General features: G+C 55.7%; 2 protein-coding genes across 2 annotated transcripts; one reads left to right on the forward strand and one right to left on the reverse strand.

Moving 5' to 3' along the window:
- Positions 1–925: 925 nt before the first annotated feature.
- BST2 (bone marrow stromal cell antigen 2) lies at positions 926–17,432 on the reverse strand. Its single transcript, XM_043586956.1, has 6 exons — positions 16,922–17,432; positions 3,064–5,523; positions 2,203–2,278; positions 1,876–1,936; positions 1,492–1,623; positions 926–1,258 (listed from the first exon to the last, which is right to left on the reverse strand). The coding sequence occupies exons 2-5, from the start codon at positions 3,307–3,309 to the stop codon at positions 1,503–1,505; spliced, it is 504 nt and encodes a 167-aa protein (XP_043442891.1). The 5' UTR covers positions 3,310–5,523; positions 16,922–17,432; the 3' UTR covers positions 926–1,258; positions 1,492–1,502.
- A 72-nt stretch (positions 17,433–17,504) lies between these two features.
- MVB12A (multivesicular body subunit 12A) lies at positions 17,505–22,502 on the forward strand. The gene is made up of 9 exons (XM_043586955.1): positions 17,505–17,684; positions 17,793–17,891; positions 18,022–18,118; positions 19,424–19,550; positions 20,332–20,451; positions 20,527–20,633; positions 20,871–20,932; positions 21,233–21,289; positions 21,461–22,502. The coding sequence occupies exons 1-9, from the start codon at positions 17,595–17,597 to the stop codon at positions 21,521–21,523; spliced, it is 822 nt and encodes a 273-aa protein (XP_043442890.1). The 5' UTR covers positions 17,505–17,594; the 3' UTR covers positions 21,524–22,502.
- Positions 22,503–22,547: the final 45 nt, after the last annotated feature.

A 22,547-nucleotide genomic window follows, 5' to 3' on the forward strand; every position in this document is an offset into this window, starting at 1 on the left:
CTGTGCCAAGGGCAGGAAGCTGCCTGGACAACGGTTGGGATTCCAGCAGAACTTGGAGAAAGGGAGGTAACAGAGGAGGAAGGCTTTGTAGAGCCTGCGAGGATCCCAGAAAGCAGATGAAGAGTCTATCGGGACAACAGCTCTCAATGTTGAAGAAGCAGAGGGACTCTCTGTAGGAGGGGCTCCCAGAGTGGGGCACTGCAGGATGAATAGGAGTTTGGGGCGGGGGCGAGCCTTGTGACAAAGACCTGGCGTGTGTGTGTCTGCAGATCTAGGTTTGGGTACCAGCCCCGAATTTTCTGTGGGATGGGATTGGAAAGTACAAAAGGATGTCCCCCGTCACAGCCTTGGTTTCCTTACTGGGACACGCCTCGGAAGATCCAGTGAGGAAGTGAGAGTAGATAGGAGAGCAAGAATAGATTGCCCCGCGTGCACAGCTGGTGAGGGTGTACATACAGTCCTTTAAGACAGTCCCACTGAGGAGGGCCAGGGAGGTGGTGGGATGCTGCCTGCCCAAACCCTAGGGGTTCCTGGGAACATTCTGGAGCAGCATTTGGTGTGGATGTCTGTGGGTGTCCACATTTGCCTGCAGGACAGGCCCCAGACGCAGTGGGGTGACATAGGGTGACACAATGGCACTCCAAGAACTTCAGAGCAATGTCTTTCTCCCCGGAAGGGGTGTTTACTTTTTTTTTTTTTTTTAATTTTTTTTTTCAATGTTTATTTATTTTTGGGACAGAGAGGGAGAGAGAGAGACAGAGCATGAACGGGGGAGGGGCAGAGAGAGAGGGAGACACAGAATCGGAAACAGGCTCCAGGCTCTGAGCCATCAGCCCAGAGCCTGACGCGGGGCTCGAACTCACGGACCTCGAGATCGTGACCTGGCTGAAGTCGGACGCTTAACCGACTGCGCCACCCAGGCGCCCCGACGGGTGTTTACTTTTTAAGGAGGTCAAAGACCTCAGAGGACAGTGAGCTTCCAGAAACCGCGACAGCAAGAAGCAGGTCTCCCCATCCCATGCCCTGCCCAGCGCTGCAAGGGGGAGGGGGCGGGGAGGCCCGAGGGGGAGGCAGCCCTGGGCCAGCTCCCCTGCTTTGTCCAACTTCAAGGCTTCTCCGTGTACCTCCAGCTGCTGCCCGCCCCCCCCCCCCCCCCTTCCCCTGACTGTGCCACAGCGTGGCCTCTTCAGAACCTGTCAGGTCAGGTCAAGCCTCCAAGGGAAAAGCAGAGCAGGAACGGACCAGTCCAGACTGTGGCCTAAGAGGCATCATAAGAGGGACTCAGGGTGGACTGAAGGGGAACAAAAGACGCCCCGCCCCCTCCCTAAGCCTCACCTCGGGCCCCAGGCCTCCTCCCCACTCAGTGAGCTCTCTCTCCCTCCCCCAAACCCCTCCCTGTGCCGGCAGGCCGCCTCCCCAAATCCTGGCTCATCCTGGACTCCCTCCTTTCCGTCCCCAACTTTCTTCTACCCCAGGCCGCCCCCTTCTTACCCGCAGGGACCTCAGGCCAGCAGAGCAACGAAGGCCAGGAGCAGGTGCACAGAGACCACCGAGGGGCTGAGCGCTTTCAAGGAGCTGGCAGACGCGACTTCCTTTTTCTTGCTCGAGGTCTCAGTCCCTTTTCTGGGGGAAGATGTGGGCACGACTCAGGCAACCGCCCGGGACTGATTGCCACCAGCTCTAGCCTCGTCGCCCCTCAGAATCTCCCCTCTCCCCCTGCACCAAGTCAGTGGGGAGGAGAGTGGGCTTGTAGGACCAGAGGGGCAAGGATGGGATTCAAACTTTGCGTGCAAAGGGGGTCCGGGGTCTCGGGGTGGGACGGGGGTAGGACGGGCCGGTGGAAGGGGCGTGGTCGGGGAGGGGCGTGGCGCCAACCTCAGTCTTTCCACCTCCACCGAAGCGTTCTGCAGCTTGTGCTTCAACTCCTCAATCTCTCCTAAGGTGGGAGAGAGACGGTGGGGGGGAACCTGTCAGCACAGTGGCACCGTCCTTCACCGGGCTCCATCCTGGGACCCAAGACCGCCTCCGCCCCGCCCCCATGCCACCCCATCTTGGAAACCTGAGGTCCTCCTTTCACACCCTCCACTGGGTTTTTCTGGCAGCTCCCTAGCGACCCCAACCCTGGGGCCCTCCCTCTCCCCTCTTCAATACTTGACCCATCCCTCCGAATCCGTCTCCTTGGAAAGCTTTGTGCTTTCTCACCCCGAAGCTCCTCCCGTTTCGTGAGCCACTCCTGGCTCTGGGCCTTCTCCATCTCCAGGGAAGCCAACAGGGTTACCTGGGACAGAGGGGAGGGCTAGAGACTGGGGTTCTGGCCTAGAGGGGGGGCTGCTGACCAGGGCCCCAGACTCCCTCCCCAGGCCCTAGGTTCAGAGGGGTCCAGGTCCAAACCCCTTTCAGATTCACCTCCGATCCTCCCTGCACCCCAGTCTCCCACCTCCAAATATGGCCACAACTTCCCATCCTCCCAGGGCCGCTAAGGATGTGATCCTCGAAATAGGGGGTTTGAGGCCCCCAACGTGGGAATTTGGAGGCTCCCTATGCCCAAACCCTAGGAGAAACTCCTAGACCTCTTTTTGCCCAAGATTTAGAGGTCCCCTCTAGCCCAGAACACAGGGGGATTTCTGAGCCCAAGTTAGACGTCAGCGGGAGTTTCAAGGTCCCCCATATCGGGACCCAAATGAAAGTTTCAAAGTCTCTCTCTCATTCAGTGGATGTATAAAGAGCCCCTTCCCATCCCAACCCCTAGATGGGATCTCTGCTATACAGGACTGGTGGCGAGAGGAGTTTCTAGCCCCCCCAGAGCAGGCTGGAGGTTTTTGCACATCCTAGCGGGGATACTGACACACCCGATTTGGATGCTCCAAGGAGTTTTAAGGCCCTGCCCCACACCAGCACTGCTGAGAGAATTCAGAGGTCCCCAAAGCCTGATGGGGGGTTATTGGGACTCAGGTCCCTATATGAGGGTCCAGGGGCAGTTTCAAGGTCTGTCTTTATCTCCATCTAGACCGGTGGGGACCACCCAAGCACGGGGGGGCCTCTCCAGGAACTGCAGTAGCTTACCACAGTCTCGTTGCAGGTGGCAGCCTGGGCCTCGGTCCTCAGTAAGCCTTCCCAGGCTTGGGTTAGTTGGACCTCCAGGAGGCGGGTGACACTGTGACACTCCTCCTCTGCTAGGAGGCCATCCTTGCAGGCTTTGCTGTTGGCCTTGACAACAAAGATGACCAGGGCCACGGACAGACCCAGCACCGCCAGGATCAGGAAGCCCCCCAGCCACCTCTGCCACCCAAGACTCCGACCTGGCACCATTGACTCTGAGTAGTCAGTCCTGGGCACAGGCCAATAGTGGTAAAAAGCAGGTGCCTCTACATCTGCCCCTGAATGAGTGAGTTTGGGCAGGAGCTAGGGGGGTGCTGGGACGTCCTATTGGCTGAGGCTGCCCCCTTATTAACATAACGGCCATCCTGGCCAATGACAAAGGCTCGAGAGAATCCTTTGACCTGGAGGCTCTCCAGTGGGTATTTGCAGGCAGAAGTTTCGGCTTTCAGTTTCTATTTCCCAGGAAAGAGGTGGGTTATTTGTGCTGAATTAAAACCTTGAGCTTTTCTGGCTTGGTGTCCCCGAATGAGTTCCTGTGGGCGGAGAGCTAGGGCTGCCTGGGACACCCCATCTCAAGTTCCTGCACCTCCCCTGCAGGTAACTGAGGGTGACAGCTGCAGTAACGGGGCGTCTGGTGCATGCCAGCCTGCTGTTCACGTGTACCAGGACCTGAGGAGGCAGAAGCTGCCGTTGATTCAGCCTCAAGCCGGAGAAACTGAGGCTGAGAGGTGTGTGGAAGACTGGGGGCAGGGCCTGGCTCTGACCCAACAGGCTGGATATTGTGTTTAGGGGTCTCCGTGATGACCCAGCCGGGGCTCACTTAGCGTCCCTGGGCCCACCGAGGGGACTATAGGAAACCATGCAGGGTGTCTGAGGAGGGACTGGAGGCTGGGAAAATGAAAGCCCAAGCCCAGAGAGGCTCTGGATGCCCCCCCCCCCCCGACCCCGCCCTCCACGCAGGCCGCAGTTCTCAACTTGGCCACCAGGGGCCGCCACAGCCAACAAATAAAGTAGCCCAGGTCCCTGTCCTGGCTCCAGCAGGAAATAGGCTCCGACTTCTAGATTCTGCCTCTCTATCCCAGGGCACCAAGTAAACCCTCTGAACCTCCATTTTGTCATCTGTAAAGTGGGGCGATAGCAGGAGCGGCCTCGTCAGTAGGGGCCAGTGAGGAGTTTCTAGCAAAGTGCTTCGGTGTCCAGTAGGCGCTCAATGGATGCAGGGCAGGAAGAAAGGTGGGTAACACAGAAACACGGCCATTCTGAGGGAAGGACAACCTGGACCGTTTGGGATACGGTGAACCCAAAGTGCCCGGGGAGTGTCGGGGGTCCAGGGAGAGGCCTCAGAAGGGGCCAGACTCCGCAGCCAAATAACAAAGAACGGGGGGATCTTGCTGAAGCGCCTTGAGGAGGGGTCTCCCACCCTGGCCAGGCCCCTAAGTGCAAACACGCGACCCTTGGCAAAGCCGACTTTGCCCTGCGCTGGCCTTCAAACTTTGGGGTCGGCTCGGGACCACAGCTGCAGGTCGGAGGCTGAGGTTGTGGGCGAAGAGCCCTGGTAGGACCTGGGCGAGTGATTTCCTCTCAGCCTCGGTTTCTGCAGCTGTGAAATGGGTGTGATTGATAATAGAACCTTTTGGTGCGCCCTTAATTTCTGCAGCTGACGCGAGGGCCTTACTCCCCTTGCTCTGGCCCTGGCCCTGGCAAACAGTAAGTCTTTCCCTCTAAAATTCCAGGGGAAACGGGCTGCCATTTTTCTGATTTTAGCCTTGTTACCTTTTTTTTTTTTTTAAAAGGATCATTTTATCTTAGAATAGTTTTGGATTTGCAGAAAAATAGCGAAGACGGTACAAAAATGTTCCATATGCTCCAATTCCAGTTTCTCCTCCTTTTAACATCTTCCAGGTCTATGGCACCTCTGTTGTAATGACTGAACCAATACTGATAACTAACGTCTTACATTATTAGTAACTGAAGTCTATACACTATGCAGATTCCCTCAGTTTTTCTTAACGTCCTCTTTCGGACCCAGGACCCCAGGTTACATTTAGTTGCCACGCCTCCTTAGGCTCTTCTGGGCTGAAAAACTGTTTCGGGCTTTCTTGCTCTTGATGACCTTGACAGTTTTGAGGACTGGTCAGGTGTTTTTGTAAGATGCTCCCCAGTTGGGATTTGTCTGGTGTTTTTCCATGGTTGGCCTGGGGTGACAGTTTGGGGGAGGACCGCAGAGGTGAGGTGTCCTTCTTGGCGCACTGTGTCCAGGGCACATGCCGTCAGCGTGACTTTTCACTACAATGTTGACCTTGACCACCGGGCTGAGGTGGCCTCCGTCAGGTGTCTCCGCTGTGAAGTTACTCTCTGCCCCCTTTCGGTGCGGCGCCCCGTGGAAGGAAGTCAGGGTGTGCAGCCCATGCCTAAGCCCACATCCTGGGCAGGAGGGAGAAGCACAAACAGGACTTTTTCTTTTTGTGGTTAATCTTTTCCTTCCTTCCTTCCTTCCTTCCTTCCTCTCTCTTCCTTCCTCCCTCCCTTTCTTTTCTTTTTCTTTCTTTTTCCTCCCTCCCTCCCCCTCTCCCTTCCTTCCTCCCTCCTTCCCCCCTTCCCTTTTTTTCTCTTCTCTCCTCTCTTTTCCTTCCTTCCTCCCTCCCTCTTTCCCTTCCTTCCTTCCTCTTTCTCTCTTCCTTCCTCCCTCCCTTTCTTTTCTTTTCCTTTCTTTTTCCTCCCTCCCTCCCCCTCTTCCTTTCTTTCTTTCTTCCTCTCTCTCTCTCCTTCCTTCTTTCCTTCCTTCCTTCCTTCCTCCCTTCCTTCCTCTATACCCAGCATGGAGCCCAACATGGGGCTTAAACTCACGATCCTGAGATTAAGACCTGAGCTGAGATCACGAGTCAGATGCTCAGGGGCACCAGGGTGGATCAGTCACTTGAGCATCTGACTCTCAGTGTGGCTCAGGTCATGATCTTGCGCTTCCTGGGATCAAGCCCCGCATCTGAGCTGATGGCACAGGGCCTGCTTGGGATTCTCTCTCCTTCTCTCTCTGCCCCTCCCCCCTTCTCTCTCTCTCTCTCTCTCTCTCTCTCTCTCTCTCAAAGTAAATAAATAAAAACATTTAATTTAAAAAGAGTTGGATGCTCAACTGACTGAGCCACCCAGATGCCACTTTTTGTGCTTAATCTTGACAGGATAATGTAGGGACACTGAAGAAACAAACTTCTTTTTTTTATTAAAAAAAATTTTTTTTAAACATTTCTTTATTTTTGAGAGACAGACAGAGATTGAGTGGGGAAGGGGCAGAGAGAGGGAGACACAGAATCCGAAGCAGGCTCCAGGCTCTGAGCTGTCAGCCCAGAGCCTGATGTGGGGCTCGAACTCATGAACAGCGAGATCATGACCTGAGCCAAAGTCAGACACTTAACCGATTGAGCCACCCAGGTGCCCCGAAAAAAACTTCTTAAGGTCATCCTCAATCCTGCTCCCTTCACTCAGCTGGTTTTTTTTTGTGTGTGTGTTTTTTAATTTTTAAAAAATGTTTATTTATTTTTGAGAGAGAGAGAGAAACAGAGCACAAGCAGGGGAGGGGCAGAGAGAGATAGGGAGACACAGAATCGGAAGCCGGCTCCAGGCTCCGAGCTGTCAGCACAGAGGCCGACGCGGGGCTCGAACCCACGAACTGTGAGATCATCACCTGAGCTGAAGTCTGGCACTTAACCAACTGAGCCGCCCAGGGGCCCCTCAGGTGTTTTATTTCTGTTCATTAAACTGCACAAGTATTTCATTGAGCTGACTAAATGCCTTACTTTTGAGGTGTTTTCAGTTGTGCATAGCCCTGGGTGGGTCCTCTCCAGCCCGGTAGGAAGGCGCTGGCCCAAGGGTCCTCACTCAGGGGCAGTTCTGCCCCCAGGGGACATTTGGCGTTGTCTGCAGTTTTCTGTTTTTGTTTTTTCTGAAGTTTATTGCTTTATTTTGAAAGAGAGAGCGAGCCAGCACGAGCAGGGGAGGGACAGAGAGAGAACCCCAAGCAGGCTCCACCTGTCAGTGCAGAGCTAGATGCAGGGCTTGAACTCACAAACTGTGAACCGAAATCCAGTCGGATGCTTAACTGGCTGAGCCACCCAGGTGCCCCTGGAGACACTTTTGATTGTCACAAACTTCGTATTAGGGTTGAGTGGAGGGGCACTACTGGCATCGGGTGGGTGGAGACCAGGGACGCTGGGCAGTGCCCTCCCGTGCTCAGGACAGCCCCGCCGCAGAGAACGACCCCGGAGGAGAAGCCCTGGCCCGGTCCTGGTACAGGTTTGGAGGCCGCTGGGCCCGGCCCGCTTGGCCCTGGGCCAGCTCCTGCACCCGCCGGGCCTGCCTGCTTGTAGGATGGCTGTGACGGCGGCTGTCCCCAGCTGCTCTGAGGACAAGGGCAAGGCGCAAGTAAAAAGGCACTGAGCTCAGCGCTCGACTCCTCCCCACTGCCCTGTCTGTCCGTCCGTGTCATCCTTTGATAAGTTGTGGATCCAATGTGTTCTCTCCTTAGACCGAATTCCCAGGGATGTGGTTAGTGGGTCCCAGGGGATATGTGTCTCCCTGACTCTCACTTTCCCTAAAGAGGAATCCAGAATTCAGTCTGTTCCTGCCCCTGCAGAGAGTAGATGCTCGTCTCTCCACGTGTCCGACGCGCCTGTGTCCTTCCAGTCACTTCCCGTCCCTGGCTCTCAGGCCTTCCTCTGCCACAGGGCAGGCCGGCTCCGAGGTGGCCCCCACCTGCTGCGGCCACTGCCCTGGGTCCACGGTTCAGTCAGCACCAGCTTCTCAGTCCCGGCCTCTCACTCGCCCCAGGGCTGAATGTTGGCATTCAAAGCACGCTTCACACTGGGGAAGGTCACAGAGAAGATGTGCGGGTTGGTTGACCAATGAGCCGGACCCAGGCACTTGGAGGCTTCTCGCCCCCTCCCCTATCCCTGGCATGTACCTTCTGCCCATTTTTCCCACATTAGGAACCACCTCAAGGACACAACCTTGAGAGAGAGCAAGGTGTTGTTGAGCCCATCCATCTGTATCCGTGTTGAGGTCTCTTGTAGAAACCCTTAAGATTCTGGTGGGCGGGCGAAGAGAGTTACCCACCCCGCTGCCTCCCCAGACGAGCATCATGAGGGAGTTTCCCTCCTTATTTAACCTGCTCCCTACGATCTGGAGCTGCCTGCCTCTTTCTTCGGTCCCTCCCTGCCCTCCAGGTCTGGGGCCCGCTTCAGATCTCACCCGGGCAGCTCCCCAGCTCCGGAGGTGGGGAGACAACAGCTAGAAGGCAGCCAGGAGACCAGAACAATGGGCCTTGGGACAGAGGCACCTGCAGGGACAACCCGGAGTTGGCCATCGACCCGTTTGGGATGGGGTGGGGGGACATGGCTCGTATGTCAGATGCTTGTGGACTGTCATGTGAGTATGGGGACGCCCCGAAAATGCTGGCCGGTGTGGGTGTGACCGGCACGCCGCGCGGTGGCGGAGAAAGGAAGCGCGGTGGGCTGGGCTCCACTGCGGCTGCGCGCGCCGGCCCCTGAGTCACAAGGTTGGAAGGACAGCTGAGGTTAAAGAATGCGCAGCGACTGCCGGCTTAGGGGCTGGCAGACGGGGTGGGACGGCAGGATACTTAAGTTGGAGGCCTTAGCACGCCGTTTTGCGTCGCTGGGAGGGTGCAGGCAGCGTGTCGGGGACCCTGAACACCAAGGAAAGCAACGACAGCCCCAGCCAGTGGGGCAGCGCCCCAATTCCGGAAATGTACATGATAAGCGGATATACTCCGGGGGCGCCTGGGTGGCTCAGTCTGTTAAGTTTCCGACTCGTGGTTTGGGGCCCAGGTCACGGTCTCACGGTTTGAGTTCGAGGCTCCCGCCGGGCTCTGCGCGGACGGTGCGGAACCTGCTTGGGATTCTCTCTCTCACTCTCAAAAATAAATAAACATTACAAAAAAAAAAAAAAAAAAAAAGGAGCGAATATACCCCCACTGGGCCTGTTTATAGGTATAGCTGCCAAGTTCCAGCAAAAGGCCAGGGAAAGTCTCCAGGCATGGGTGGTGCCCCTATGAGATCCGGGGGGCGATGGCATTTCTCTTACTGGGCAGGACGCAGAGAAAACGAGCAGCACCGCCAGCACACTCCCTGCCCTCTGGTAGCACTTGGGTGATGCCCAGGGAACTCAGGTACTCACTCCCTTCTAGATTAGATTATTCTAGCCTGCAGGGAGGCTCGGCCAGATGAGGGGGACCTCCCTGGGCACCGGGCCCTGGAAATCTGTAGAAGAGGTACAGCAAATGCTTAGGGAGTTGGGAAGGAGACAGGACATTTATACCCCTCTCTCTGAAGGCCTGGATCGGGCCCCAGTCAGTCACCGCAGGAATGAAAGCTAAAATTTTCCGGTCCCCTTCCGAAACCTACCATGGGACAGTGATACCCATGCTGAGCCTCGCTGTAGGCCAAGATAAAGTTTTTAGGTTTACTTACTTATTCTGAGGGAGGGAGAGAGAGGCAGAGAGAGAGAGAGAGAGAGAGAGAGAGAGAATCCCAAGCAGGCTCCGAGTTATTAGCACAGGACCTCGATCTCACGAAGTGTGAGATCATGACCCGACCTGAGATCAAGAGTTGGATGCTTAACCCTCTGAGCCACCCAGGTGCGCTGTGGGACAAGACATTTATGACACTGGGCCAATCCATTGCTGATCTGGGGAAACTGACAAATCCCGAGAATGGGTAGAGGGTGTGGGAAAGACCCAAGACAGAGAGGGAGACCAAGAAGCCAAAAGACTATTCCAATTGACAGTAGAGGGTCCAATAAAGGTAACCTGGAAGCAAATATGGCTGGACCTCATTGCTGTCAGGACCCCACCTGGAAAGACAGGTCGGCAATCCAGTGCTGTGCCGGCTGGCCTGTGGAAAGCCTTCAACCCCGAACAACGGTTCGGATCTGCCCAGCCTGACCCTCCCATCCCTGATGCCCCTCGCTGCTCCAGCAGAGGCCTCGGGGATACAGGCCTAGTCAGGGTGGGTTGCCTCCCACAGCCTGGCCACAGGATGCGGGCCAAGAGTACCTCTAGGTGAGGGTTGTGGGGGCACTTGGAGGCCCCATAGTGAGCTCATTCTTTACTGGTCGCCCGGAAACAAACAGAAGTTGACATCTCTGGTGGGTACTGGAGCTGGAGGTGCTCTAACACGTGGTGACCCTCAGGGGTTTTCCAGCTCCTTCTCTTTGACCCTGCAGATTGAGAGTTCTCCCCCATGAGAATGTGAGGTTTTTATTTCTCCAGTACCAGAGAACATCCTGGGCACGGACAGCCTACAAGGTCAAAGTCTGCGAACCTCTAACCGTGAAGTCTGCCTCTGGGTTAGAGTTACCAAACCAGCGCTGAGGGGAAATACCAACTGGGAACCAGTAAGCCAGCCACCCCCAGGAAAGAGTGATGCTGTGAAACGATCAGTTGCCTGACGGACTGTCCAAGAACTTCACCAAGTTGGTATGGTGCCCCTTGCCCCCAGTGCTTTCTATTTCGATTCCTACTGGTCCAGTACGGCTGGTAGAAAAAAACCAGATGCTCACGGCAGACGGTTGAGAATTGAACAAGGCGTTGTCCCCCGACATTGCCACCATGTTAGCTCGGCCATGGTCCCGGTTGTGTATCATGCCGCTCCAGACTCACCAAATGCCTTTCCCAGTGTACCTCTGGCCACTAGACGTGAAGTCAATTTGCCTTCACGTGGGAGGGACAACAGCGGACCTTGCAGCGGCTTCCCAGGGCTGTCTGCCAGCCCCGCCACCTGTCACGGGATGGCAGCCCAAGACTTGTCCCCGATCTCGCTCCTCACATCAGAAAACGGGCCCGTTACACTGATGACATGATGTTGACGTGTAAAGACCTGCCTCTGCTGCAGAGCCCTCTACAGGCTTCCCTGGAACCATCCGTGAGTGGGAGGATGGGTGGTGAACCTACAGGAAACTCGAGGCCCAGGCACCGCCACGAAGTTTTTGGGAGTCACTTGGTTGGGTAAGATGCGCATTGTCCCAGAAGCTGTTATTGACATGTTGCGAGCCGGTCCAGCTCCTAAGGTGAAAGAGGGGCAGGCCTTTGGAGGGGTTAGGAGGACATTTATTCCCTCTCTGGCATCGTTTTCTTCCGTCCCTTATACCGCCTGGTAAAGAGAGGGGCCCATGTGGGACTGGGGATCCGGGCAAAAGCGGCCTTGGAGAACGCAAAGCTACTCATGAAGCCAACGAAGGCTCTGGGCAGCTCCCGAGCAAGGCTACTGTCTGAGTTACACGTGCCTGTGACTCCACAGAGTCTGGGTTGGGCCGCTGTGCCAGAGACGACAGAAGGAGAGAATGCCCTAGGACTTTGGTCTCGGCCGTGGAAGGGGCAGGAATCCGATATGCCCCCAAGAGCAACAGCTCCCAGGTGTATACACTGTGCTCCTTCGCGTTGAGCCTCTCACGAAGGGACAGCGTGTCGTGGGAGGAACTTCCCTGCCTGTCAAGGGGCAGGTGGAGAATAGGGCCCACGGACTCACCTCTGTCCTGGCTCAAACTCCCACTTCGACTAAGGGAAGCCGACTGACAGTGCTGGAGCACCCTATCTAGCAGCCCACCAGAAAGAGGGTGCCTCTAGGCCCTGTAGAGGACCTAGATCTTCCAAGTGCCCCCACCCCTGGTCCCGTGGTGGCCCCAAGGCCCGTAAGGAGAGTGGCACATTTCTGCTCATGCCTGGTATACAGATGGGTCTAGTCTAGTCCGGGCAACCTACCCGCGGGAGCTGCAGCCACTATTCAGCTCAACACTGACACCACCTGGGTGGAAACGGGAACAAATCACAGCAGCCAGTGGGCTGACCTCGGAGCCCTTTGGCTGGTGATCACACAGGAGCCCAGGCCGTTAACCCTTCTGCGCTGATAGTTGGGCTCTTTTATTTATTTTTCATTTTTTAAAATGTTTATTTATTTCTTTTGAGAGAGAGAGAGAGCACGAGTGAGGGAATCCCAAGCAGGCTCCACGCTGTCAGCACAAAGTGCGACGCGGGGCTCGAACTCACAAACCGTGAGATCATGACCGGAGCCAAAATCAAGAGTGGGATCTTAACCGACGGAGCCACCCGGGTGCCCCGATAGTTGGGGCTGGGTTTTTTTTGTTTTTTTTTTTTTAATTTTTTTTTTTTCAAAGTTTATTCATTTTGGGGACAGAGAGAGAGACAGAACATGAACGGGGGAGGGGCAGAGAGAGAGGGAGACACAGAATCGGAAACAGGCTCCAGGCTCTGAGCCATCAGCCCAGAGCCCGATGCGGGGCTCGAACTCACGGACCGCGAGATCGTGACCTGGCTGAAGTCGGACGCTTAACCGACTGCGCCACCCAGGCGCCCCAAGTTGGGGCTGTTTTAAAAGGATGAACCCTGTGGCTTGGGCAACAGAAAGCTGAGAGGTGGATGATCATGAGTAAGCCTTTGCGGGGCCAGGGTGTGTGGAAAGACGTTTGGGTTCACCTGCGGGAGCCTGAGGCACCCTCACTGTCTCCCACATCCGGGCTTGTAAGGCGCTGAATCCCCCTTGGCATTCAAGGAAGCTGATGCCCTAGCCCAAGTATGAGCCCTGGCAACCGACCCTTCGGTAGATAAAGCAGATTGGCTGCAGGGGAAGAGTGGCCACGGCAGCACTTGGGTGGGATGCTGTATTGCCAAGGATACCAGATTGCTCCTGAGAACCAGTGACTTGGTTAATGCAGTAATATCATAAAATTTTTTAAGTGTTTATTTATTTTTGAGACAGAGAGAGACAGAGCATGAGCGGAGGAGGGGTAGAGAGAGAGAGGGACACACAGAATCCGAGGCAGGCTCCAGGCTCTGAGCTGTCAGCATGGAGCCTGATGCGGGGCTCCAACTCACGAGCTGTGAGATCATGACCTGAGCCGAAGTCGAATACCCCACCGAGGCGTTGAGCCACCCGGGTGCCCCTAATGCAGTAATATCATGCCCTGTGTGTTCTAAACAATGCCCAAGGCAACTGACAAAAAAGTCTGGGGCCATCCATCAGAGTTCTCAACCGGTAAGGGACAGGCAAGTTGATTACATTGGCCCTTTCCCTCTGAGGGAGGGTCCTAACTATGGCTTGGGTGGTGTGGTCATTGTGTCTGCTCTGACCCAAGCTTTCCCTTGTCACCACGCAAACCAGGCTGCCACCATTAGGGGATTAGAGAACACTGAGTATGATGTGTGGATACCCTCACCAAACAGACAAGTGGCTGGGTCGCATTTTAAGAGTCATGATGTGTGAGACTGAGCAAAAGAACATTACAGCGGATGGAGGTTCCGCCTCCTGTGTAACCCACAGGCAGCAGGATTGGTAAAAGGAAGAATGAAATATTAAAGCAGCAGATGAAATTACCAACAGGTCAAACCACCTTGGCCGGGTGGCCAAAGTACCGTCCCAGGCTTAATGGATTGGGATGAACAACCAATTGCCCCATATGCCAGACTGGGGACCCCTGTCAAAGCACCCAATATCGTAAAGGTGTGGGGGTCTCAGGGGAGAGCTATCGCCCTGACTCTCCCTGTACATCAACGTGCTGGGCTGAGGAGGACACCGAGTCCCATCACGCCCGGGGAGAGGCATTTATCTACGAGATGTGTGATGGGACATCCAGCCAGGGTTGGAGAGTTATTTCACACCCTGGGTCGGGGGAGCTGCCCAGTCCCCACTGGGAAAGGGGAGAAGACGGGGACCCTGGTCTAGCACATCCTGCCCCCCGTCCATCTCCCCACACCTGACAGTGCTGCCTCCCCCGGCCAACCTGCATGGTGCGCACAACCTGATCAAGTTCCTGAAGCCACAGTCACATATTTAAAAAAAAATTTTTTTTTTTTATTTTGAGAGACAGGGAGCGAGAGCAAGCTGGGGAGGGGCAGAGAGAGAAAGAGAGGGAGAGAGGGAGAATCCCAAGCAGGCTCCGCGCTGTCAGCCCGATGCGGGGGCTCGATCCCACAAACCCATGAGATCAGGACCGCAGCCGAAATCAAGAGTTGGGACGCTTAACGGTGCCCAGGCGCCCCCTAGCTGCAGTCACATTAAGGAGAAGGGTTCCCCATACAAGTTTCTACGAAGTATCTGTCTTTTTGACCTTAGACTTCTACTGCTCCCGTGGTGTCCGCTCACGGGATAGACACCTGATGGAAATGCCTTTCTATAGAGGGCCCACTTGCGTGCCTGGCAAAGGAATACAGTCCAAATGGTTGGGGATGCAGGCGGCTGCCCTTTAGTTTGTCAGGATTGTCGTGGTGTACTCAGCCCGTGATGTGCCCCCCCCCCCCACTACTCTACTCCAGGGAGGGGATTGGAAGGCATTAGAGCAGTACATTAAGGGAGCACAAACGGGGACAGGTGCTCATAATTCAGCAGATATTACCAGCACCGATCCAGAAACCCGACCGGTTACTGACACTATCAATAACACCGGGCATGGGCGTTCTTCTTCTGTCAAGTCAGTCAGACAGGCAGCCCATCAAACCGCTGACCGGAAGGGTCCCCAAAACACCACTCTCAGAGCCATTAGGTGGTTGCGCTCAGATGTGGGATGGCCCCGTGTGGCTTCAATGTGGCTTACCCTGGGTTAGAGACAGTGGAGCACTCGTGGGCTCGGGAACAGAAAAACACCACTCTAAACAGAATCAAACCAAGTGTTGCAGGGACCTGGGATGGAGTCATTCTGTCACTCTGAAGGATCGCGGCTGGTGTGGCACTGTTATGCCACCCAGGTATCGACCGGGTAATTCCAGATGGGACCCAGGGGGTGTGCGGCACAGATCTTTGGCTCGGCTTCCTCCTGGGTGGTGGGGCCGCTACCCTCTGGGTTTTCCCCAAACTCTGACCCACAGTAACCAAAGTTATCAATCTCTCTCTCCTTAAGGCCAGAAGGGCACGTTGTTTTCCACTGGTATGACCCCTCGGCTGCCATATTTGTTCCCTCCACTGGCCTGAAGGAAGTTCTAGCAGGCATAGAAGCCCTTACTAAGTTTACCCGACAGAGCCTGTCCTATTGAACACTGAAATGTCTCTAATGAGAAAATCTGTCCTCCAGATTAGAATGGCCTTGGGTATTATGACTGCCTTGCAAAGAGGCACCTGTGCCATTATCCGAGCAGAATGTTGTGTGTTCGTACCTGATGAGTCTATCAATATATCATCTTTGTTAAAGCAGATGAAGACACACAAGTGAATCTCCTGAATGATCCCACCTCCATCCTAAGGGACTTAATAAATCTGTGGTTTGGGGAAGTGTAGGACTGTTAAGGGTTGGTCAGGAGGGGTGGAGGGTTAGAGGAGGTCACCAAGAGGATGTGATTGCCAGTTGACCCTTGAGGTAGAACCAGGCAATCAGAGGCTCCTAACCCCCTCCCCTGTCCTTGGAATGTATGTTCTGCTCACCATTCCCACAGTGAGAGCTATTTTCAAGGATCTGTCTTGAGAGAGTAAGGTGTTGTTGAGCCTTTCCGGACACTGTATGTGACTGAACCCAGTTAAGGCTTCTATATGAACTTTTAAGATTCTGGGGGGGGGGGGGGGGAGGCGGTAAGGAGATCTACTTGTCTTGCAGCCACTGAAGACTAGCCTCCTGTGTAAATCCCCTCCTTATTAAGGGACTAGCATCTCCCGGGGCGCCTGGGTGGCTCAGTTAGTTGAGGCTGACTTTGTCTCGGGTCATGACCTCACAGCTCATGGGTTCGAGCCCCGCACCAGGCTCTGTGCTGACAGTGTGGAGCCTGCTTGGGACTCCCTCCCTCCCTCCCTCCCTCCCTCCCTCTCTCCCTCTCCTGCATGTTCATGGGCAGGAATTCTCTCTCTCTGCCTCTCAAAAAACAAAAACAACTTAAAACAACAACAACAACAACAAAAACCCTGCCCTCTACCAATCTAGAGTAGTTGACTTCTTTCTCCTTGCCCTCTGAGTGTGGGGTCCAGTTTCAAATTTCACCCAGGGAACTCTCCAGGTTTTGAACCCACATTCCTCCTAAGTACTAGGAAACTGGGGTATTTCTAGGGGAGCCCATGGTTAGTTCCCTCCTGTATCTCATTATTGGGTCACCTTTTCCAAGATGTTTCTTTCTTATGGGCATCGACATTCAAATGTTGTATACTTTTCATACGTCACCAAATACTCCTTTTTTTCCCCCCTCCCTTCAATCATTTATGCATACAAAGACCAGACAGTGGGCCAACCCGTGATATTGCAGAAAACTGAAAAATATGTTAGAGTAGATAATACCTTGTTCCCTATTTTTTCGTATTTTCCCCCCAGAGGGGTGTAAAAGCATGTTACCGTATTAAATACTTTATATCTCATTTAAAAAACCTAATTGTGTCTGGGAATGATGGAATAGGCAGTTAGTTAGACCTGAGCTGGGGGCAAGGGCTGTGAAACATAGGTCACACATTCGAAGCCTGGGGGCACAACATTTTGACTTTGTGGCTTTCAACATCTTGGCCTTGTGGCTTCCACCAAGGTTGGCCAACCAAGAGCCACAGGTGCAGAACCTGCGGTCTCCTTTCCAACTTCTACCGCAGGGTGATTGCCTATGTTCATTCTAATATATTTACATTGCGGTTTCGACCCCCACCCGCTACCCTTCTGGGGGGAAGGTGGCCATGACACTTCCGGCAAGAAACTTGTAGGGCCCCAAACTTCCCCTCCCAATAAATAGGAGGAGTCCCTTAGATGATTGGAAACCACGCTAGCTAGGACCCACAAACAGAAAAAGAAAAGACACCCCTAGCCTCTTGGCAGTTGCCATCTCTGGGCCTGCCCGCTCTCCTACCTTGAAAGTGTACGGTTCTTAAAAAGCTTCTTTGTGCTTGCTGCCTTCCTTCTTAGCTGTCTTTATTCACGCGCGGATCCTCAGGTTATTCTTTCGTGGGGAATCCAAGAACCGAGACCTCCATTCACACAATGCAGAATCTCCCACCGGTACCATGAACAACTCCTCAAGTTACACACGATTTCATGGTTCACGGTGGTCCGTACTTTTTGTTATTTAAACTAATAGCTGCATAACCCATGGACGTTTCCTTTGGGATGACTTCCTAGAACTACAATTACAGTTTTTCAAATCTCTTCCCTAAATATCCAAACGTGTCCCTGGAGAAGCCGATACCGCAAGGAATTCTGGGGAACGTAGTTCTGGTTTGGGGCAGGCAAGACCTCGGCGCTGAGTAGAAACACTTCTGGAGGAAGTCGCTGGGCGTGAGGAGACGAGACGATTTTCCGCAAACGTCGCTCATGTGCGCCTGCGCGGTGCACGGGGGCGTGACTTCATGTTCCCACGCGATTGGTCAGCCGTCTTCCAGGCACGCGCAGACAGCCCCCCTTCCCCTCCCCGCCTTTCGCACGGCCCTCTGGGAGTTGTAGTTCAGACTCCTGCCCTAACACGGCCGCGGGTCGTCAGCTCGGACGTCTGAGGCCGTCCTGGCCTTCGGCTCTGGGCTCGGAGGATGGATCCAGGACCCGGGACCGACACGGCGCCGCTGGCTGGCCTGGTCTGGTCGTCGGCTTCGGCGCCTCCGCCACGGGGATTCAGTGCGGTGAGCGACGTCGGGGGCCGGGGATCAAGTGGGGGCACGGGATCAAGTGGGGGCACAGGCGGCCGCGTCGGGGTGGGATCCTGGCTCTGACTCCCGTCCACATCGTAGATCTCCTGCACCGTGGAGGGGACGCCCGCCAACTTCGGCAAGAGCTTCGCGCAGAAGTCTGGCTACTTTCTGTGCTTCAATTCTTTGGGCAGCCTAGAGGTGAGGGGCGCCCATCTTCGGAATCCCAGGGGTCAGCCCACTCCCCCGTCCATTTGCGGGGCCCTCCGCCAGGGGCGCTGTTTCTGCTGCAGCATGACTGTCGCTGTGTCCTCCCCTTCCTCCCTCTCAGAATCCGCAGGAGAATGTGGTGACCGATATCCAGGTCCTGGTGGACAAGAGCCCCCTCCCACCGGGCTTTTCCCCGGTCTGCGACCCCCTGGACTCCAGTGAGGCCCGCGTCCGAGATTGGGGGCGGGGTGGGGGGCCGCGTTCGGGTCCCTGTGGGCAGGACCAGGGAGGGGCGGAGGGACGACAGGCACTTGTTTTCCGAGCCTCGACTGCCCACTCGGTGCACTGGGTAATGACAGTCGGCTGAGGCGTCGAGCTCTGCTCCAGGGCGGGGCCACATGCCCTGCCCTGCGTAAAAATGTGCCATTGGCACAGCCTTTGTCCCAGAGTAAGAGTCATGACTTGTTTTATTACTGTTCCTGCTATATCTTCTTAACTGGTAGCCAAGTCGAACCCTCGCCATTTCCACGCCTTTTCATTCCCAGGCTTTTGCACACAGTTTCCTCTGCCTGGAGCACCTGTCTTCGACTCTTGGGGCTAGTTAATGCTTGATTCTCCCTCAGGTCTCTGTTTAGTCCCCGCCCCTTCTGACTCCTATAGCCCTGGTGCTGCCCTTCCAGCCCTGACCACCCTGCTTTCCAGCCACCTTGCTCTCCCTGCCTCTCACTGTGTCTTGTCATGTGTATTTGGGTTTTTTTATTTTTTATTTTTATCTTTTATTTTTGAGAGAGACAGACAGGAAACTAGCAGGGGAGGGGCAGAGAGAAAGGAAGACACAGAATCTGAAGCCGGCTCCAGGCTCCAAGCTGTCAGTACAGAGCCCGACGCGGGGCTCGAACTCACAAACCGCGAAATCATGACCTGAGCCGAAGTCGGACGCTTAACCGACTGAGCCACCCAAGCACCCCTTGTCATGTGTATTTGACTCTCAGGGTATATCTATTGATATTAGAGTCGGCAAGCATTTTACGTACAGGTCCAGATAGTAAATATTTTAGGCTTTGCAGGCCAGATAGTGTCTGTTGCCTTTTCCCTCCATAATCCTTTAAAAATGTGAAAACCGTTCTTAGCTGTGCAAAAGCAGATCTTGGCGTCTTTTGGCTCACGGACCAGAGTTTGCTGACCCCTGGATTAGAGGACTAAGGAAAAGTGAGGTTGGCAGGGCCAGGATGGGCACTCAGTTCCATCCGATCCCACAGCTACCCACCCTTGCCATAGGTGTGCACGGTCACCCCATGAATGCTTCTCCATGTCACCAAAGATAGGCCTGCCCCAATGGCCCCGAAAGGCTACATGGAGTCCCCTCCTATGGCTATACCATTCATGACTCAACCACTGACCTAAAGCTATCCAGGTAGCTGCCTTAAATAGCACCCTGGCAAGCGTCATCCTGGAGCCATCTGTGGGTCTGTTCTCTGCTTCTTTCCTCTTCTCACTCCCTTGCCCCCCACCCCCACTCCCAGAGGCCTCTGTGTCCAAGAAGAAACGCATGTGTATGAAGCTGGTGCCCCTGGGGGCTGCAGACACAGCTGTGTTTGATGTCCGGCTGAGTGGGAAGACCAAGACGGTGCCTGGATACCTGCGAGTAGGGTAGGGCCCCCCCCTTACCCTCCCCCCACCTCTGGCCTCCTCCCTTGCCCTCCAAGTCCCATATCTGCCCTGCTGACCCTCAGGGAGTCTCCTGAGGTCTCCTGTGCTGCCTTTTTTTTTAAAAAAATTTAAGTTTGTTTCGAGAGAGAGAGAGAGAGAGAGTGCATGAGGGGGTGAGGGAGGGGCAGAGAGCGAAGGAGAGAATCCCAAGCAGTCCCCGCAAACCGACCTGGGGCTCCAACCCCACACGAACTGTTGAGATCATGACCTGAGCTGAAACCAGCAGCTGGATGCTTGACCGACTGAGCCACCCAGGCCTTCTCCTGTGCCTTCTACCGCTTACCTGTGCCTCAATTTCCACGTGTTAAAGTCTCCTTACTCATTTATTTTATCTGGAGAGGGAGGAGGGGCAGAGAGAGGGGAAAGGAGAATCCCAAGCAGGCTCTGTGCTGTCGGCTCAGAGCCCCACGTGGGGCTCGATCTCACGCACCATGAGATCAGGACCTGAGCTGAACTCAAGAGTCCGATGCTTAACCGGCTGAGCCACCCTGGCACCCCCTCAATTTCCGCACCGTAAAACAGGAGTAATTGTATCAATCTTGTAGGGTTCTTGTGAAGAGTGTGTTGATGGGTCTGAAACACACACTGTGGTGCTCTGACCCAGCAATATTAACTAGGATGTTGCTCAGGGTGCGGGCTGCGATGCTGAAAGGAAAATCCCCCAAAGGGCTGGGGTCACCCCATCAGGCTAGGACCCCTCCCTACTTCTCTCTCCTTCTAGGGACATGGGAGGCTTTGCCATTTGGTGCAAGAAGGCCAAGGCCCCCAGGCCGGTGCCCAAGCCCCGAGCTCTCAGCCGGGACATGCGGGGCCTCTCCCTGGACCCACCTGCCCAGCCCAGGTGAGTCCTCAGGCTTGGGAAGGGGGCGGCCATGGGGGGAGTTAGGCCTGACCTGTGCTGTCCTGCCTCCACCAGCAAGGGCGGCTTTCCAGAGCGGACCCTGTCCCGGGTTGGCTCTCGGGCATCTACTCTGCGGAGGAGCGACTCCATCTATGAGGCCTCCAACCTCTACGGCATCTCAGGTGAGCGCAGAGCAAAAAACTGAGGCACGGGAGTGGGGGGTTGGGGGGGAGGGCAAGGCTTACCCAAGGTTGAATAGCCAGGAAGGGGTGGAACCAGGGTTGGAACCAGGCCTGGGCCTCCCCCGTTTTGTAGAGACTGGGGGGTGGGGATGGCGTGAGGCTCTCTGCTTAGGGTGGGCGGCAGGTGGGCCTCAAGTCTCCTGTGCCTCAGCCTCTGTCCTCACTCGCTCTCCTCAGCCATGGATGGTGTTCCCTTCACACTGCACCCGCGATTTGAGGGCAAGAGCTGTGGCCCCCTGGTGAGTCTACGCTGGGCACTGGGAGTGCCTGGGGCTGCCCCTGTCAGTGGCAAGGAGGGTCGTCCGTGCCTCCAGTGCCCCAGCACAGAGGTCCCTGTTCCTGGGTTGGAGGAAGCTGGAGGGTCTCAGGCTCGGAATGGGGCATCAGGAGGGACAACTGGATACTGGTGGCCCCAGGCAGTGGCAGGAAGGGTGAGGGGATGTTCAGGCCAACACTGAGGGAGACCCTCCTTGAGGTTCAAGGAATGGGGGTTCCAGGTTGGGGTCCCCGCCCGGGACTGATCTGCCTCTGCCCCCCAGGCCTTCTCTGCCTTTGCCGATCTGACCATCAAGTCACTGGCGGATATTGAGGAGGAGGTGGGTGCAGGGCCCAGGGTGGCATGCTGTGGTGGGGGGGTTCTCCCCTCCCTTCCCGTCGCCCCAGGCTCCCCCATCCACACCCCGTCTCCCAAAGGCTGGAGATCGCCGAGTCCCTAGTGGTTTCCACCCCCTCACTCACTCTGTGCTCTCCTCGCTCCGCCTCCCCAGTATAACTACGGCTTTGTGGTGGAGAAGACTGCGGCTGCGCGCCTGCCCCCCAGCGTCTCGTAGCCCTTCGTCGGCCCCAGGGAAGAGCCCCCCCCTGCCGGACACCCGGGACTGGCAGCCACCCCGCCCCACAGCATCTTGGCAATCTTGGTGGCGCAGGGCATTTTAGACCCTCAGCCACGCAGCGGAGGGACAGCCCTGGAGAAGGGAGCAGGACCGGTCCCCTCGGTGATGGGGTCTCTCGCCCCTGGGCCCTGCAGGGCAGGGGTGGGGGCTGGACGGAAACCAGTGCCTTCAAGTCATTTGTGTCAAAACTCTCTGGTGCCTGGAGGCCACGCGGGCGCCCTCCTGGCAATAAACACCGCCCTGCGCTCGCCGTCTGGAGTCCTGATCCCGGCCGCCGGTCCGCTGTGGTTCAAGGTGTTCACCACGCACGCGCGGCACGAGCCAGGGGGCGGAGGTGCCCCCAGTGCAGGACATCTAAGGCGGCGCTGCCACCACTCGCCTTCTACAGAGGGGGAATCAGGCTCCGCGAGTGCCTGAGCCGGGGACGTAGGTCACAGAGAAGACCTGGGCCGCCCCTCCCTCCAGCATTGCGCAAAACGCGAATAATCGTTTCAGTCACATTTATATTGCGGGGACCCCAGCCCCAACACCTGATGCGCAGCGGCTCTTTCAGTCTTCCCGCACCCCGGTGGGAAGCCCCGGTTTTGTCGCGTTTTACGGAGCGGGAAACTGAGGCAGGGGCCGCTAAGGTCACAGCTGGGATCTGAACCCAGGGCCTGCTGTCTGAACTTTCGAGCTGCTCTACGTGTCTCTTTTCCTCTGCCGGGTGACGGGTACGTTCTGTCCATTCTCATTATTGGCGGTAATGAGGTCCCTTAATGTCACAGCGAAAACTGAGTTAGGGAGTACCGGATCCCATGGGGGGTTCCTACCAGCCTTTGGTCACATTTTTGTCAAGCAATCGGTACCGGGCCTTGTTGTGTGTGTGTTTCAAGACCCCGTGTTTAATACATACTGCTGATTAGTTAATGTTGAACTTCCGGCCGATAGCGCTGTTAACTTACGCCTGAACAAAGTTCAT

This window comes from Prionailurus bengalensis, chromosome A2 (genome assembly GCF_016509475.1).
Source record: "Prionailurus bengalensis isolate Pbe53 chromosome A2, Fcat_Pben_1.1_paternal_pri, whole genome shotgun sequence".
Classification (NCBI taxonomy): domain Eukaryota; kingdom Metazoa; phylum Chordata; class Mammalia; order Carnivora; family Felidae; genus Prionailurus; species Prionailurus bengalensis.